At 36.1% G+C, this 16,044-nt stretch overlaps 4 protein-coding genes and 1 pseudogene across 4 annotated transcripts; 2 read left to right on the top strand and 3 right to left on the bottom strand.

Moving 5' to 3' along the window:
- The first annotated feature begins 2,170 nt into the window (after positions 1-2,170).
- LOC106296461 (40S ribosomal protein SA-like) lies at positions 2,171-4,071 on the top strand. The gene is made up of 5 exons (XM_013732593.1): positions 2,171-2,403; positions 2,861-3,123; positions 3,206-3,403; positions 3,498-3,705; positions 3,787-4,071. The coding sequence occupies exons 1-5, from the start codon at positions 2,277-2,279 to the stop codon at positions 3,855-3,857; spliced, it is 867 nt and encodes a 288-aa protein (XP_013588047.1). The 5' UTR covers positions 2,171-2,276; the 3' UTR covers positions 3,858-4,071.
- A 597-nt stretch (positions 4,072-4,668) lies between these two features.
- Positions 4,669-5,686, bottom strand: LOC106298761 (ethylene-responsive transcription factor ERF073-like). Its single transcript, XM_013734904.1, has one exon. The coding sequence runs from the start codon at positions 5,580-5,582 to the stop codon at positions 4,815-4,817; it is 768 nt and encodes a 255-aa protein (XP_013590358.1). The 5' UTR covers positions 5,583-5,686; the 3' UTR covers positions 4,669-4,814.
- A 3,833-nt stretch (positions 5,687-9,519) lies between these two features.
- LOC106297925 (MADS-box transcription factor 57-like) lies at positions 9,520-10,158 on the top strand. The gene has a single exon (XM_013734060.1). The coding sequence runs from the start codon at positions 9,520-9,522 to the stop codon at positions 10,156-10,158; it is 639 nt and encodes a 212-aa protein (XP_013589514.1).
- A 583-nt stretch (positions 10,159-10,741) lies between these two features.
- LOC106297926 lies at positions 10,742-12,233 on the bottom strand (annotated as a pseudogene).
- A 499-nt stretch (positions 12,234-12,732) lies between these two features.
- Positions 12,733-13,346, bottom strand: LOC106299677. Its single transcript, XM_013735731.1, has 2 exons — positions 12,986-13,346; positions 12,733-12,887 (listed from the first exon to the last, which is right to left on the bottom strand). Exons 1-2 carry the CDS (start codon positions 13,225-13,227, stop codon positions 12,824-12,826), a joined length of 306 nt encoding a protein of 101 aa, XP_013591185.1. The 5' UTR covers positions 13,228-13,346; the 3' UTR covers positions 12,733-12,823.
- Positions 13,347-16,044: the final 2,698 nt, after the last annotated feature.

The following is a 16,044-nucleotide window of genomic DNA, read 5'->3' on the forward strand; positions in this document are numbered from 1 at the left end:
GCGGCGATGGTGTGACAGAGCGGCGCTGTGAGATCCGGTTAGGCCGAGGAGGCGGCTTGAAGCTTGAAGATTAGGTTTAGTATTTTTTCTGGTTTTACTTCTTCTTCTTTTTTTAATTCTGGTTTAGTTTGTCAACCGGATTTAATTGTAAACCAAACTTTTATTTGTAAACCAAATTCAATTATTTTGTAAAAAAAAATCAATGTATTATATATTTCCATTGTATTTTGTGATTTATAATTTTTTAATTTTTAATAATGTCAAAAATAGTGAAAATTATATATTTTTAAAAATATTTTTCAAAACATCTGCGACGAAACTGTGTTTCATAAATCTATTGCAAATTTGCGAGGAACCATTTTCCATCGCAATTTGCAACGAACCCTTTTCCGTCGCAAATTTGCAACGAACCGTCTTCCGTTGCAAATTTGCGTGGAAACGTTTTCCCTTGCAAATTTGCAAGGGAATTGTGAGTGTTTTTTATTTGCGAGCACGGATTTGCGACGAAAATGTTTACATCGCAATTCCCTTGTGCAAGGGAATTGCGAGAATTTATTCACTTGCAACAAACTTGTTTTCTTGTAGTGTTTGTGAACTGGAATCTGATGTGATATCATCAGGAAGGAGAAAACTTTTATATATATATATAGATATCATCCTTTGTCCATCCCCTTTTGATTGCATTGGAGGAAAAAAGAAACAAGCAGAAAACTAAGACCTATCTATAAACTATGTTCAAATAACAAGAAAAACATTCAAACACAGTGGCATAACAACCAATAAAAAATGATGAATGTAAAATAAGCATACATTGAATGTTAAAGATATATTGCTAATCAAAAAAGAATGCAGGGGGGATTTAATAATTGTTAAAATTTTTAAGTGACATTAATCAATGATAGAGCTGGAGAAACATGACACCCATGAGTTCTCTCTCCCGGGTTCAAGCTCAACCCGTTTAAAAAAGACACGTGTCGCATCCACAAAAACCGACTTTGTGAACTGGAATCTGATGTAACATCACCAGGAAGGAAAAAACTTTTTTATATATATATATATATATCATCCTTTGTCCATCCCCTTTTGATTGCATTGGAGGAAAAAAGAAATAAGCAGAAAACTAACACCTATCCATAAACTATGTTTAAATAACAAGAAAAACATTCAAAACAGTGACATAACAACCAATAAAAAATGATGAAGGTAAAGTAAGCATACATTGAATGTTAAAGATATATTGCTAATCAAAATAGAATGCATGGGGGATTTGATGATTGTTAAAAATTTCAAGTGACCTTAATCAATGATAGAGCTGGAGAAACATGACACCCATGAGTTCTCTCTCCCGGGTTCAAGCTCAACCCGTCTGGGTACTGCATAAAGAAATCGACATGATGATGGGAGACATTAGAACTGAAGAATTTTTACAAGGAGTATGAAACTGAGACCTTATGAGCTCGTTCTGGAGAAGATCATATGCGTTTGTTAAAGAGGTAATCGAAAAATTCACAAACAGAGGTTCAATAATTTGAAGTAGAGGAGATGGAAAGAGAAAGCGAGAGAGATCACTGTGTACACTTTAAGGTCGGTTTAATATACACAAACCGAAAACTAAATAACTAATTTTTGGTTAAGTTTGATTTGATCACTGATCCGACTGACAATTTTAATTTACAAGTAAGGATGAGATTTTGACCCGAACTGAACCAAATTTTCAGTTTTAATTTAGGTTTTGTTTAGGTCGATTCTGATTTTTTTTTTTTTGAAAATGATTAATCTATTCAATAATTTGTTAGTTTAAATTATAAAATATTAACGAAATTTCGAATCAAATCGGTTGAAATTTTAAACAAAAAAAAAGCTGAATAAATTGAAATAATTAAATTTATTTTACCGAATTAATTAAATTATTAATCTAAATTCTAACTAAACTAAACCAAAATTTAATAGAAAACAATAACTTCAATTAAATTTGATAAAACTCTTACCAAACTAACTGAACCAGTTTTGTGTGGTACTAGAATTTTGAACGAACCAAATTAAACAAACTACTCAACCCAAATTAACCTAACGAACCAAATCTGCAAGCCTAATTACAAGCTACTACCTGGATCATTTTGATATTTACGAAGGGTAAGACCGAGGGCAAAATAGACTTTACAGAAACTAGGGTTTTGGTTGATATATTAACTGTCTCCGTCGCGGCTCAGTAGTTTCCTCGCCTCTCTCGCTCTCAAGCTTATCTCGGCGAAGAAGAAGAAGAAGAGAGAAACAGAATGGCGACTCAAGGATCCGCACAGAAGGAGGCTGACATCAAGATGATGTGTGCTGCTGAGGTTCACCTCGGAACCAAGAACTGCAACTACCAAATGGAGCGTTACGTCTTCAAGAGACGCAACGACGGTATATTTTCTCGTCTTTTCAAGTGTTATGTATTGATGATTTAGAGCATTGAGATTAGATGTTGATATGTTTATGTGCGCCGCCACCACGGATCTAAACAGCGGCTTACGAAATTATTACATCAACGCTACAGCTAGCTATGTCTGTCATCATTTCGTGTATTAATAAGTCTAGATAACAACGAATATCTACTTAGATTTTGTTTCGTTGTATATGAAGTGGTGAGTAGAATATAGGTTACTTTTTGTTTTATAAGAAAATTGAGGCAGTGGAATCTAACCTTCTTTTTGTGTTCTGTTCTTTATCAGTTTGTTGTCTGAACGCTTTGGCTTATATTTGAGTCTATTTAGTTTGCAAATGTTTTCTTTTTGCTAATCTTATTGAATAAAGCTAGTAGTAGTATGTATTCTTTGTTTCTGCTCTCTTTAATTTTGAAGTTTTTGTTTTTCCTTTTCAGGTATTTACATCTTCAACCTTGGCAAAACATGGGAGAAGCTGCAGATGGCTGCTCGAGTTATCGTTGCTATTGAGAACCCACAGGACATCATTGTGCAGTCAGCGAGGCCCTATGGTCAGAGAGCTGTCCTGAAGTTCGCTCAGTACACTGGAGCCAATGCCATTGCTGGAAGGCACACTCCTGGTACCTTCACCAATCAGATGCAGACTTCGTTCAGCGAGCCAAGGCTTTTGATTCTTACTGATCCACGTACCGACCACCAGGTAAACTCAAAATGAGTCTTTTTTTGTCCTAATTCAACTGATGATTTTGTCTTTAAACTTGGATCTTTCTGTTATGCTGCAGCCCATCAAGGAAGGTGCTTTGGGAAACATCCCAATCATTGCTTTCTGTGACACTGACTCTCCCATGAGGTTTGTTGACATTGGTATCCCTGCCAACAACAAGGGAAAGCACAGCATTGGATGTCTTTTCTGGCTTCTTGCTCGCATGGTCCTTCAGATGCGTGGAACCATTCGCCCTGCTCAGAAGTGGGATGTCATGGTAAGACGAGGAACATCATTTTTACATAGAAGTCTGTAATTTAATGTCTCCAGTTCCTGTTTGGTGTGTGACATCTTTATGTTTTTATGTACAGGTTGACCTGTTCTTCTACAGGGAGCCCGAGGAGGCTAAGCCAGAGGATGAGGATGAAGTTGCACCCCAGGCAGAGTTTGGACTACCTGCTCCCGAGTATGGAGGAGACCAATGGACCACTGCTGCGATCCCCGACGCTGCATGGCCAGGAGAAGCCCAGGCGCCAATCTCTGCTGCTCCTGCTGCTGCCTCTTGGAACGATTCCACCGGTGAGTTTTCAACAGATCTTGCCTCTCTAGATATGTCTTAGGCTACAATCTTGATTTTAACGGTTTGTTTCTTCTTTGCAGTGGCTCCAGCAGCAGAAGGTGGATGGGACACGGCTGTGCCACCCACTACTGCAGCTGCTGGTTGGGAGTAAAGTTGATGATGATACTACCCTTTACAATGTTTTTTTTTTGGTTGCTGTTGGAAATTGAAGAGTTATCGAATCACAGCTCTCTCTGTCTCTTTCAATCCTCTCTTTAGGACAAGACATTTAGGGTATTTCTGTTTTGCACTTTTTGTTTTGAATGGAATTTCTACTATATTTATCTCGTACGTTTTGTTATAAATATAGTTTTGAGCTTCTGGTTCTTTACAACAATTCTGATCAAATGAAACTTGTGAATCCCAAAAATTGCAAAACATATCTTATTCCGGTCGGTTTCACCAAATCTAGCTCCTCTTTCCCACAAGCTGAAGATTGGTAAGTATATAGTTAGGAAGATTATGAGCTGAGTCTGCAACCATTGTTCCTGCAACAAGGCAGAAACTAGTCCCAAAGTGAAGAACTTGATGTGGAATAGCTTATCATTCTAGGCAAACCTGGCTCATAGACACCTCCCCAAAGAGTCCTTATGCTCAGGAATATAAACAGTGAAAACCACCGTCTGTTTCTTTGTCCATTCTCAAAACTATTCCAGGTGTTAATCACTAGTTTCATGTCCTCCAATGGTGTGCTTTTCCTTTCCTCTGGATCAGCCGTGGAAGATAGAAACTTCCATGCTCTTTCCGTGGATATGCTTTGGGGACTATGGAAAGATTAGAAACGATCTCATCTATAAAGGCGTGCACAGCAAGCTATAGCACCAGAAGTTAGGTTAATGTTCCTTCCTCTGCCCTAACTGAGGTTACAAGTTTAGATCATATGTTCCGCAAGTGGTTACAGTCGCTAGGTGATATTGACTAGCTAGAAAAAATTAAAGTTATTTTACATTGACAAGGGAGAAGAATCACAGTTACAAAGACTCATAACACACACAAAGCAGAACAAGAATCTCATTTATACAAATACAACACCAAAAGACTTCATGTCATTAGAGTACAAAAGAACCATTCAAGACCAAAGATCCAAGACATCATCTCCCTCAAACACACTGCTCACACAGTTTCCCCCCTCCATAAACGGCATCTGGAAGAAACACTCCGTCTCTTTCTCAAAAGCAAGAAGCTCTTCCGAAAGCAAAGCATTCACGTCAGCTTCACCATCACAACCCTTCTGCTTCTTCCCCTCCTCCTCACCGCCCTTGATGGCATCTTCAAGCCACTGTGTATCTACCTGAATCGTGTCCCCCTCCCACATGCTACTGGCCACTGCAACCTCTTGCTTCTCCTCTATCTTAACCTGAGGCTGTGGTGAAGAAGAAGAAGAAGAAGCTTTACGCTTTCTTGAAGGCGATTCGTTAGGGAAGTTGAGCTTAGCTTTGGCTCCACGGATCCTCTTAGCTTCGAGATCATAAGCTCTTGCAGCATCTTCAGCAGTGTTGAACGTCCCGAGCCAAACTCGAACGCCTTTTATTGGGTCTCGAATCTCAGCCGCCCATCTTCCCCATGGCCTTCTCCTGATTCCTCTGTACTCGCTACTCTTCTTCTTCTTCTTCCTCCGATCTTCTTGTGGAGGAGAGGAGCGGCGGAGAGGAGCGGCAGGCTTGGCCGTTGAGAATCCGTAGATATCGTCGTTCTCCGCCTCGAACTCGTCGAAATCTCCCTCGAAGTCGTCGAGCGTCAAGTCAACGACGTCGTTGTCGCGTCTCCAGGTAGACTTAGAGGATCTCCTGGATCGGGACGGCGTTATGTAATCGGCAATAACTGCTCCTCCGCACATTTTGAACAATGGGTGTTGTGTACAGTAACTTTCAAAAGTTTTTGGTTTAAGGTGTGAATTTCTCTGAAGGTGGTTTATGTGTTGATTACAATTTTGCTTCGTATAACTCTTTTTATATGCGAAATGACCTTGCGTCTAGGACACGACAAAATTGGCCAAGTGGACATTTTTTACCAAATTTATGTTGTCCTTCCGTCCTTGCGTAGGTCCTTTTAAAACTTTTAAATATTTTTACAAGTTGGCCACTGTAAATCTAATAATGGTCTGCATTTATATGAGCTTTATAATCGGATTATTAATAAAATTTAATATTCGATCTTATCTTTTAATCATATCTTACATTAAGTAGCTCAACTATACGATTCCTTAAATTCATTCAAAACTGGTATATTTTGATTGCGGCGGTGATTTCTGTCTACAAGTTTTATGAATCAATGTAATTCTATGTGATTTTTCCGTGCTCATACATTGATATAAATATTTCTAAAGTAAATATACTATAATAATTGATTACTATTTACTTTTAATTTTAAATTAATTTATAGTTTGTATACATCATTTATATTAAAAATATTATATTATATTGTTTTATTGTTTTTACATCCGATTTATTTATCAATTGGGTAAATTGGATTTCATTTCTGGATTCAACTGTAATATTTTTTATTCTATATATTAAAATTTTGATTAATTTCTTATTTGCATTTAGGTGGTTGTTGTCCTAGATATGTAAATATATTTTATGAAGATTATGTATAACTTAAGATATATTGTGCTTAGAATGAAATAAAAAAATAAACTAAATTGTCTAATTCCAAATTACATAAATTAATATAACGATAATATTTTGAACTCTCATGTATCTATATAAATTTTACAGAAGAACTAAATTGTAATAGTTGGTTAATATTTTATTTTTATTTTAATATGTTTTGAGTTGTCCTATGATTTATATTTATAAAATAAATTATTATTCTTATAAAATTATAAATTCTTATGGTAGTTAAATCTATGATTTTAGATATAAGTTGAATTAGTTGAGTCACTCATGTTATGTGTATATTGAGTTACATATATTCTTTCAAATTCAAAATGAAGTATACTTATTTTTATTCTAATTAATTCAAATCAAATCAATTTTATTTATCGTCTAAATATGCATGTATTTTCATAATATTTATCAAATTATATGTTGATGTTTTTTTAAAAAATATTAGAAAATAAAGCGATGATCAATAGAAAGTTACATGCATATGTAGCTAATACAAGTTGATAAAAAAAGTAGTTGATACATTTTTAGAAGCTCATGAACACATATCAATATTTAGAATAATTAAAATATTTTATAAGTTCTAAATAACTTTATGCCTTTAATTTATTGAATGAAAACTGAAATTTATTTTAAATAATCTTAAAAATAAGAATTTAGATTTGTTTAGGTATTTTGAATATGGTTCTATTAAGTTCCACAAATATAAAAACATAAAATTCAAAAGCAAATTTAATATTAAGAAAACAAATAAATTTATTAATGATAAAATATAATATATCTTCCTCATTAAACTATCTTGTAACTATTTGATCAAACGATGTTTATTTTTAAAATTTATTTTTAGTTTTCTAAATATCTCTTAAAAATAAGTAGTCAAACAAAATTGTGATTTTATTTCAAAATATTATTATATAAGTAAAATATAATTTATTGATATTTTTTGTTGTAATTGAAAGATATAGTCAACTAAATATATGGAAAATAAATAAAACATTTCAATAGTACTAATTATAAACTATTTTTAGTCAATTAAACATATATAAGTTTATGTTACTTAATTATTTTATGTACTCATCTAAGAAAACTGATAGATATATACAAATATTTCTATTACTTTGAATTTTTTTTATTGTTTAAAATTTTGTTTTAAAAAAAATATTTATTTTTCTAATATCAAGATTATCTGTGTAAATTATTTTTAATGAAATCACATTATATACAAATTTATATTTATCATCTAAGAAAATATAGATATAAAGAAAGTATTTTATTACTTCAAAAGTATATTTTATGTCATTTAAAAATATTTTTTAAATGTAATATTACTATTTTTTAACTTTTCCTTTTTTACGAAATCATATTATATATACATATATTTTCGTTTTTCAATTCGTTTTTTAACTTTATAAAACTTTTCCCTTTTTATTATAATAATTGATTGCTACTTATTTTTAATTTTAAATTAATTTATAATTTATATGCATCATTTATATTAATAATATTATATTACTTTAATTATACATATGATTTTATATATGTTATATCTAATCGGCTTAGTTGTTTTTCAGTCGATCTAGTTATCATTTGGATTCAAACGTACATATATTTTCGTTTTTCAATTCGTTTTTTTAACTTTATAAAACTTTTCCTTTTTTATTATATGTATATGTTTTTGGAAAATTTTAAAAAGGAAACTAAATAGAAAAATAAATAATTATATTTTAAATGTAATATTTTTAATTCATTAGGGGTATCAGTGTAATCAACTATCATGAGAGTTAACGTAAGAGCGATACATAAGAAACTGACTTCTCAAATAATATTATAGAGATGTAAAATATATTCCTTCTTGATTTTTTTTTATATTTGGAATGAATTTTGCCTAATATCATGTGGCCAAGCATATTATGATACTCTACGAGTTTTCTATTTGAGTTCTAAAACATTTTTTATATTGTCGATTTTTTTTTAAGAATCGTATTGTAAAGTTTCGAAAGATAGCACAATATTTGCAACTGTAACGAACCAAAAATGTTCCTTTAACGTAATATTTACATTTTATAAATCTAAGACATTTTTTCTGTGGTCAGTCTAAGACAGTATATATATTGGTTTGGCGTGCTTTGCTTATTCACCTCTCAAGAGGTCGACATGGTTGGTAAAAAGATAGGTCGACCGTCCACATGGGTTTTGGACTTTTTGTCAATAGGAGTTCTTTGAGATTATTTAAACCTTTGTGGAATAACTTTTATGAAACATATAACAGTTGTTATGACGGGATGTGGTAGCTCGTTTGGTAAAGACCTTGGGGGCCAACTGTCATGCTCCTGGGTTCGACGCCAGGCGGAGGGGAACTGCCTATCCTGTCATCAAATGCGGTACTGGGTGTTGGGCCTTGTCCCCAGCCCAGGTTTAAGCCCTCCCGGGTGAAGTGGACTGCTGCCTAACCGGGTCCAGGGAATGATCCACGTAAGTGGAGAACCCTGGATTATAAAAAAAAAAAAAAAAAAAACATATAACAGTTGTTAATTACAACTTGATATATATATGTAACACATAAAAAGCAATCAATTATAGTGTAATACAACTTGTTAGCCTAGCTATAGGGGTATATGCCGTTGATAGCTATGTAATTTAATTTTGAAACCAGAAGTAGTCTCTAATACTGACTAATTGACCCACGGTTTTCTCCACTAATCAATTTTCAACTCTTAATTAATCTATCAACATTGCTTCTAATCTTTTCATCAAAATAATTTTTATAACAGATGTATATATGGGTATATATTACTGTATTGTTGAGTGGTTAATCAAAGACTAATGGAGATATTTGATTGGTTATATATAGCATCATCATTAACTAGTTTTTTAACAACCAAGTAAAATAGAATGTGGTAAGTATATCTAGCAAATCAGGAAACAATATCGCGAAACTTATATTAAGAAAATATTATCTTCGGATTTTATGGAATCATCCCATAAAAGATTTAATTATTGAGACGTTCATTTAATACGACAATTAACATTGATGATGAGGAAGCATTAATTCATTATTTACATAAAAACAATATATATATGGAGAACGGAGAAGCTTCATTTGTAATACTGTTTCTCAATAGACATAAATCGTGACACTATTTCTCAAAGAACACGGGTGATCTCAGTATGGAGAACGGAGAAGCTTCATTGACCACTTGCTTGCCTTTCAAGGAACAAAAGCCCATGCAAACACCTAACTTGGCGGTGAAGCAACGAAATGGGAGAAAACAACAAAACCCTAAAACCACCAAAGGGCGACAGAGGATAGAGATCAAAGAGATCCAAGAAGAGAACCGAAGGCAAGTGACGTTTTCGAAACGCCGAACCGGACTTTTCAAAAAAGCAGCCGAACTAAGCGTACTCTGCGGAGCACAGATTGGTATCATAACATTTTCACGTTGCGAAAGGATCTACGCGTTTGGTAACGTGAACACACTCATCGAAAGTTACTTGCGTAAGACTCCGGTGATGCTAAGGTCTTATTACGGCGGTGATGTGGCAACCGGAGTGGACGGAGATGGTCCGATGTGGTGGGAGAGGGCGGTGGAAAGCGTGCCGGAGGAAGAGATGGATGAGTACATGAAGGGGTTGAATGGTTTAAGGGAGAATTTGTGGACAAGGATCTGCGAGATGAGTGGTGATCCAACGGCCCAGATGAATGCTCAGATATGTCCAGATCTGATGGCTCCGGTGAACTGGAAACTGATGGATGAAAATCTAACGGTTAAGAACGATCAAGGTCAAGCAGGTTATGATGGATATTAAGGCTTAGAGGCGGTTCAGTTTATGTCTCAAAGCCATAAACAATGAAGATTGCAAATGATCATTTTCCATTATCTTCTAAAATAGTAAAATTTTAGAGAAATTTCAAGTTCCACCATTTTGTTATTCTACGTGTGGTTTATATTAACAATTTGGTTGAGTTTCTTTTTATTGTGATCTTAAAATTATTATGTCATCAGTATGGAGTCTAAGCAGGTTCAAAGTAGAGGTTTTTTTTTCAAGTAGATAATATGAGAATTATTTAGAAATTATGACACATATATTAAAGAAAACCAAATATTAATTAGTAGATTATAAGAGATAAAAGATGGAAAAATATTATCATTTTAGAAAATGTTTACATCATCTACGAAAGAGTAATCAAAATTAAATTAATTTATGAATCAAAGTTCAGTTCAATTCAACTTCTGAACTGTTTTGCCAAATCACAAGTGCCTGATTAAACAAACATAGACAGAGATTGATCACACTTTAAAAGCCTCTCTGCAGCTTCAAGGGGTCACAGTGCTTTCTTCATCACAAAACTCGTCCATGAAGCTTTTATGGAACTTTGTAAAACGGTTCACTATCGCCTTCTTAAATGCCTGGAACATGGCACTTCAGATGCACAATCTGGTGCTGTCTTTGCAGCCTCTGCAGCTTCAATAGCCTTTCTAGGACGATTAATCCGAGGAAAAGAGATACATAGCTCCTTCAGATTTGTTACATGTTACACCTTCCAAGTTGTTAAGACACTAGTCTTCACATTCATTGTTCAAGCTTATGAACATATACACAAAGAGACTAAAAACATTGTCTTCCTAAGGTTAATGTAATCTCTTGACTAACCTTTGCACGTTTAGCCACTTAAGAGAGAATACCATCTCTTTCTACCATGTATGAGTCATAAGAGTCGTCTCCAGGCTGATCAAATATATAAAAGACTGATTATTAGTCCTTTATTCAGGTGCAAGAAGTTAGCGAAAAACGGTTAAGAGAGTACCTTGGGTGGGCTCATGAAAAGGCTAGTAAGAACTTGACCAGAGATGTTAGAACAAAGATTCACAGAAGCTACTTTGTAATTGTTCTCTTAAATCAGAAGTGAAACTAGTAACCTCTCCATGATACCTCCTCTCTTCCCACATTCTCCATAGTAACCTTTGGAGACTGATTGGAACGAGACCAAGGCGATATCTTTTTCTCCATATCCCATAGACCGAGCCATTTTCTTGAAAGAATGAAAATTTCTTGTCACGGACGTAAACATATTCTTGGTAAACCTCGTCAGCTAAAAGAACCAAACCTTCTTTCTTGCAAAACTCAACAATGTCACGCTGGTTTTCTACTGGAAGAACCTTGAACCAGAACACAAAAGCTGAAAAACATCACAGGAGATAACACTTCTCAGTCTTAAGTCTTGAAAAGCTGTTTCTTACCTGACCAGTGGGGTTACCAGGGTTTATGAAAACCAAGGCTTTTACAGTAATGCCCTTAGATCTAGCTTCCTCTAGTTACTTCTTAAGTTCAGATATCTCCAGTCCCCATCCTATTGCTTCATCAAGATAGTATGGAACCTAAGCGAACAATGATAGTCAAAAGAAAAATGGTCCCAATATGATTGTTCCATAATGCTTAAATGAACATACCAGAGATCCACCGTGGAGGGAAACTGAAGCAGAGTACAATGGATACTGAGGTAAACTTATGTTTAATTGCTTTTGTATGCAAGATGGGTTCGATATGGGAAGAATTAGCTCCAAGATTCAAGGATCGTCTTGAACAAGGTAAAGTCAGGTGCTATGGTTTCTCTGATAGCGGTTAGCCGAAGGCTTCAGAGTCGTGAACAAAAGGTTTTAACTGAAAATTTACATCTTCTTTAGTTTTTAAAAATGTTCTAAAAGATAATTGTAGCTGATTTTACAGTGTTATGAAACCCTATGCTGGTGCAGTATGTTCTACAAATAATAAATCCTTCAATTTCATTGTTCAACGGTTACTGTTTCTTGATAAGTACTACCTTGGTTGCCAAGATAAGTCTCCATGGGAGTTGGCACCTGGTGCAAAGATATGCGTGTCATGGGTTGTTTGATCCTTCAATACACGTATTTTCAAGTTATGAAAGGTACGTTTCCTTTTCTTCTTGTGTTTACAAAACAGTTTCATTGGATTTAACTCCAAGTTTAGCTTTTCATGCACGTTCACAGTATTTTTCCCAAAATTTTCTCAATTCTCACAAAATGTTATACACCCATGCATAACAAGCTTTTAGTTATATGACACTCTTTGGCAAAGATGACTTGAAAAATAGACATTCAAATAGATTGAGAATTTGAAGGTTAGATAGAGTTCTTATTCTATCATATTTTCTCTCTCTAAGTTTTAATGAAGATAACCATAGTTAAGGAATTTTCAAGAAAAAAACATCATAGTTAAAGCCTTTCTGGCTAGATAGATCTACCCTCAAATAAATCCTAGCACAAACAATATTTTTGGTATTACATTCCAAACGAACTTATAGAGGGCTAAGCCCAATCTAGTAACTGTAACAGTATCAAACTTATAGGATGGTTTCTTATGCTTCAATTACATTACAGCTTCTAGAAACAAGTTTAGATACACTGTTCTACACACATACAAAAGAGGACCGAAGAGAACAAAAAAAAAGGATCTATGGTTCTCTTTCGGTGGTGCTCTGTTTCCTACTTCCTCCTACATCTTTGAGGGGATAGTTCCTGGTTCCAAAAAATACACAATCTTGGTGTCAATTGTACACATTCAAAAAGAGATATGTTTAAACATTGAAAACTGATTGGTGTGGTTTTGACTTTACTTGTTGTTTATAGGGTTAGAGCCCCTCCTTGGTATTCTCCGGAAGCTATATTTTTCACCTCTTGGAGACTCTTCTTTTGTCTCCTTGTTTATCTGCAAATCTCTCACAGCTTTACCAGAAGCAATATCCATGGAATCTGGGGCCATCTGCTGACCCTCTACACTATTCTTGCTGCTACACAAAGCTAGAAATAGCAGAATCAGAGCTGTTGAAGTTGACACCGATATATGGAACATCTTCATTGTGAATACTCCTTTTTGATATGTTTTTATCTTGGAGATTTTAGGTTGTTCTGTTTCTGAGGCTGCAGCTGAGGAAACTTTTGGTTAGCTAACTATGTTTGAGTTAAAAAGAAAAAAAAGAGAGAGAGAGATTGAAACTCTTGTTGCTTTGTAGATTGTATTATTGTTCTAAGAGACTTTTTGGGATCTAATCACGTGATCTAGTTTGACTGTTGTGCCAATAATGTTTATTCTTCTACACTTGTATTTCAGATAGTGAGGATATCTTCTTTAATCTAATGATTTCAGATTAGTCCTCGCATACACACATGCAAACACATTCATTCACTGATGATTAGCCTTCACTGATTAACAGCTCATGTCTTTATAATAGTCATCAACTGCTTTGTTTTTCTTTGTATTTTAGTTACAAGCTTTGAATAGATAATTAAAAAGGTGAAAAAGAATATCTTGCCGGTCTAGTTATGCAGTGCACAAGACCAAGTAAAATTGCTCAGTTAGTTTTCTTCGTCGTCAGTACCAGCCGCTTGCTATTTCTTCTGTCTTGTCTATGTTGAGCTCATTGTAGCTCTAGAGTTTTGCTTCTTGATGAATTTCATAGTTCATGCATAAAATCATATGATTTTTAACTTTAGAATGACAATGTATTGTGTTAGAGTTGAGGAGCTTTCTGCAATCATTTGAACTTTATCAATCTCATAAATTCATTTATCAATATAGAACTCTTGTGTTGATCTGAGAAAACAAATGTTTTATGAACTCCAGTTGGGTGGCGACGTTTTTGAGCTAGGGCAAGCCGATGGAGTCAGGTTCATGGGTGGTCAGTGCCTTCGTCTCCTCGTTGGAGATCTTTCCTGTGGATCTGTAGGTACCAAGGTCGTGGAGAGGAAAGTGCTTAAACCAGCGTCGACCCTTTCTCCCGTCTGTTCAGATCGTTGGTGTATCACCAACTTTTTCCCGAACTCAGGAAATTTATGGCGCGTGGAGTCCTGATAAGGCTTCAATCCCAGCGGTCCTTCATCTTTAGCCTCTATTCTGTGAGGTCTCTGCTTGGCTGGGATTGAGTCTCGGCTTCTTGGTTCGTCCGGATCCGCTTGGCTCTGTTGAGATCATGTGGCTGGTTCTCAGTCGTGGGTGCGTGTGGGGAGCTTCCTCTCTCAGTGTTGTCGCACGGGCTTGGAGGTTTTCGTGGCAGTGCGTGTCGAGTTCACGAGACTGCATCCGCATCTCTTTTGGTGTCTCTGTCCGATCAATCGACATCTCAAAACCGGGATAACGGGGGAAGTGACAAGGGCGATAGATTAGACACATTTCAAACAAGGAAGATTTTAATTCAAACGTATATTCGAAACTGGAGTAAAACTGTAAGAGCGAAAGGAAATAACATCGTTTTTTACCTGCCTTGTGATTTACTCTATGCTACAAACAAAAATTATAAAGATTCTCCACGAAATACTTCTAATAACTAGTTTGAAAATTAAAAATTAAAAATTATAAAAATTAAAAATTAAAAATGTTAAAAATGTTGTAAAAAATGGGAATTCTATATATTTCATTAATGAATAAGACATCTCTTATATAAGGTTTACAAGATAGAAATAAAAAGAAAGAGTATAAATCCTAATCCAACTAGATTTACGATAACTATTAAATACATAAATGAAAAGATTACATATATAAGAAAAAGGAAATAGGGTTTCCTTTTCTCTAAAGCTTGTGGCCGTCTCTCTCTCTCTCCTCTAAGGCATGCGGCCGCCTCTCTCTCCTCTCTCTAGGGTTTCGGCTATGTCTTTTTTTTCTACGGATTGGGCCGGTTATGGACCGGGCCGGTTATGGACCGGGCCGGTTATGGACCGGGCCGGTTATGGACCGGGCCGGTTATGGACCGGGCCGGTTATGGACCGGGCCGGTTATGGACCGGGCCGGTTATGGACCGGGCCGGTTATGGACCGGGCCGGTTATGGACCGGGCCGGTTATGGACCGGGCCGGTTATGGACCGGGCCGGTTATGGACCGGGCCGGTTATGGACCGGGCCGGTTATGGACCGGGCCGGTTATGGACCGGGCCGGTTATGGACCGGGCCGGTTATGGACCGGGCCGGTTATGGACCGGGCCGGTTATGGACCGGGCCGGTTATGGACCGGGCCGGTTATGGACCGGGCCGGTTATGGACCGGGCCGGTTATGGACCGGGCCGGTTATGGACCGGGCCGGTTATGGACCGGGCCGGTTATGGACCGGGCCGGTTATGGACCGGGCCGGTTATGGACCGGGCCGGTTATGGACCGGGCCGGTTATGGACATTCATCACTTGATTTATAACACTCCCTCTTGGATGCCATAACCATACATGATTGTAATACGCTTCACGTTGCCTCATTAAAACCTTATCAGGAAAACCCCAGTGGGACAAAACCAAGACGAAGGAAAAAGAGTACAAAGTTATGATGATAAAGTGCGAACTACCACCGACCATACTATATTCTGATTGATTCATGTTTTGAATCATAGACATTGTCTATATATGTCCGCAACTCGTTCCATGAGCGTCCAAGATCATTGCTGCTAGGATTTTACAGTCTTATCAAACTATGGCTCTGCGGCCAAATACATTCGTGGACCTCGGTTATCAATCTCTCTTGCATTCGGTAATGCCATATATATCAGACATTGCAGTCCTTTATCCATATCTTCATGGCGTCCCATGACCTCTCTGCCGTGGATCATATCACACACTGAATATACATTAGATCATGGACTTCGATCACAAATTCTTATGGACTGCAACCTATTGGTATCCGATCGAGAAGGATAGAT

Source organism: Brassica oleracea, chromosome C6, assembly GCF_000695525.1.
Source record: "Brassica oleracea var. oleracea cultivar TO1000 chromosome C6, BOL, whole genome shotgun sequence".
Taxonomy (NCBI): Eukaryota; Viridiplantae; Streptophyta; class Magnoliopsida; order Brassicales; family Brassicaceae; genus Brassica; species Brassica oleracea.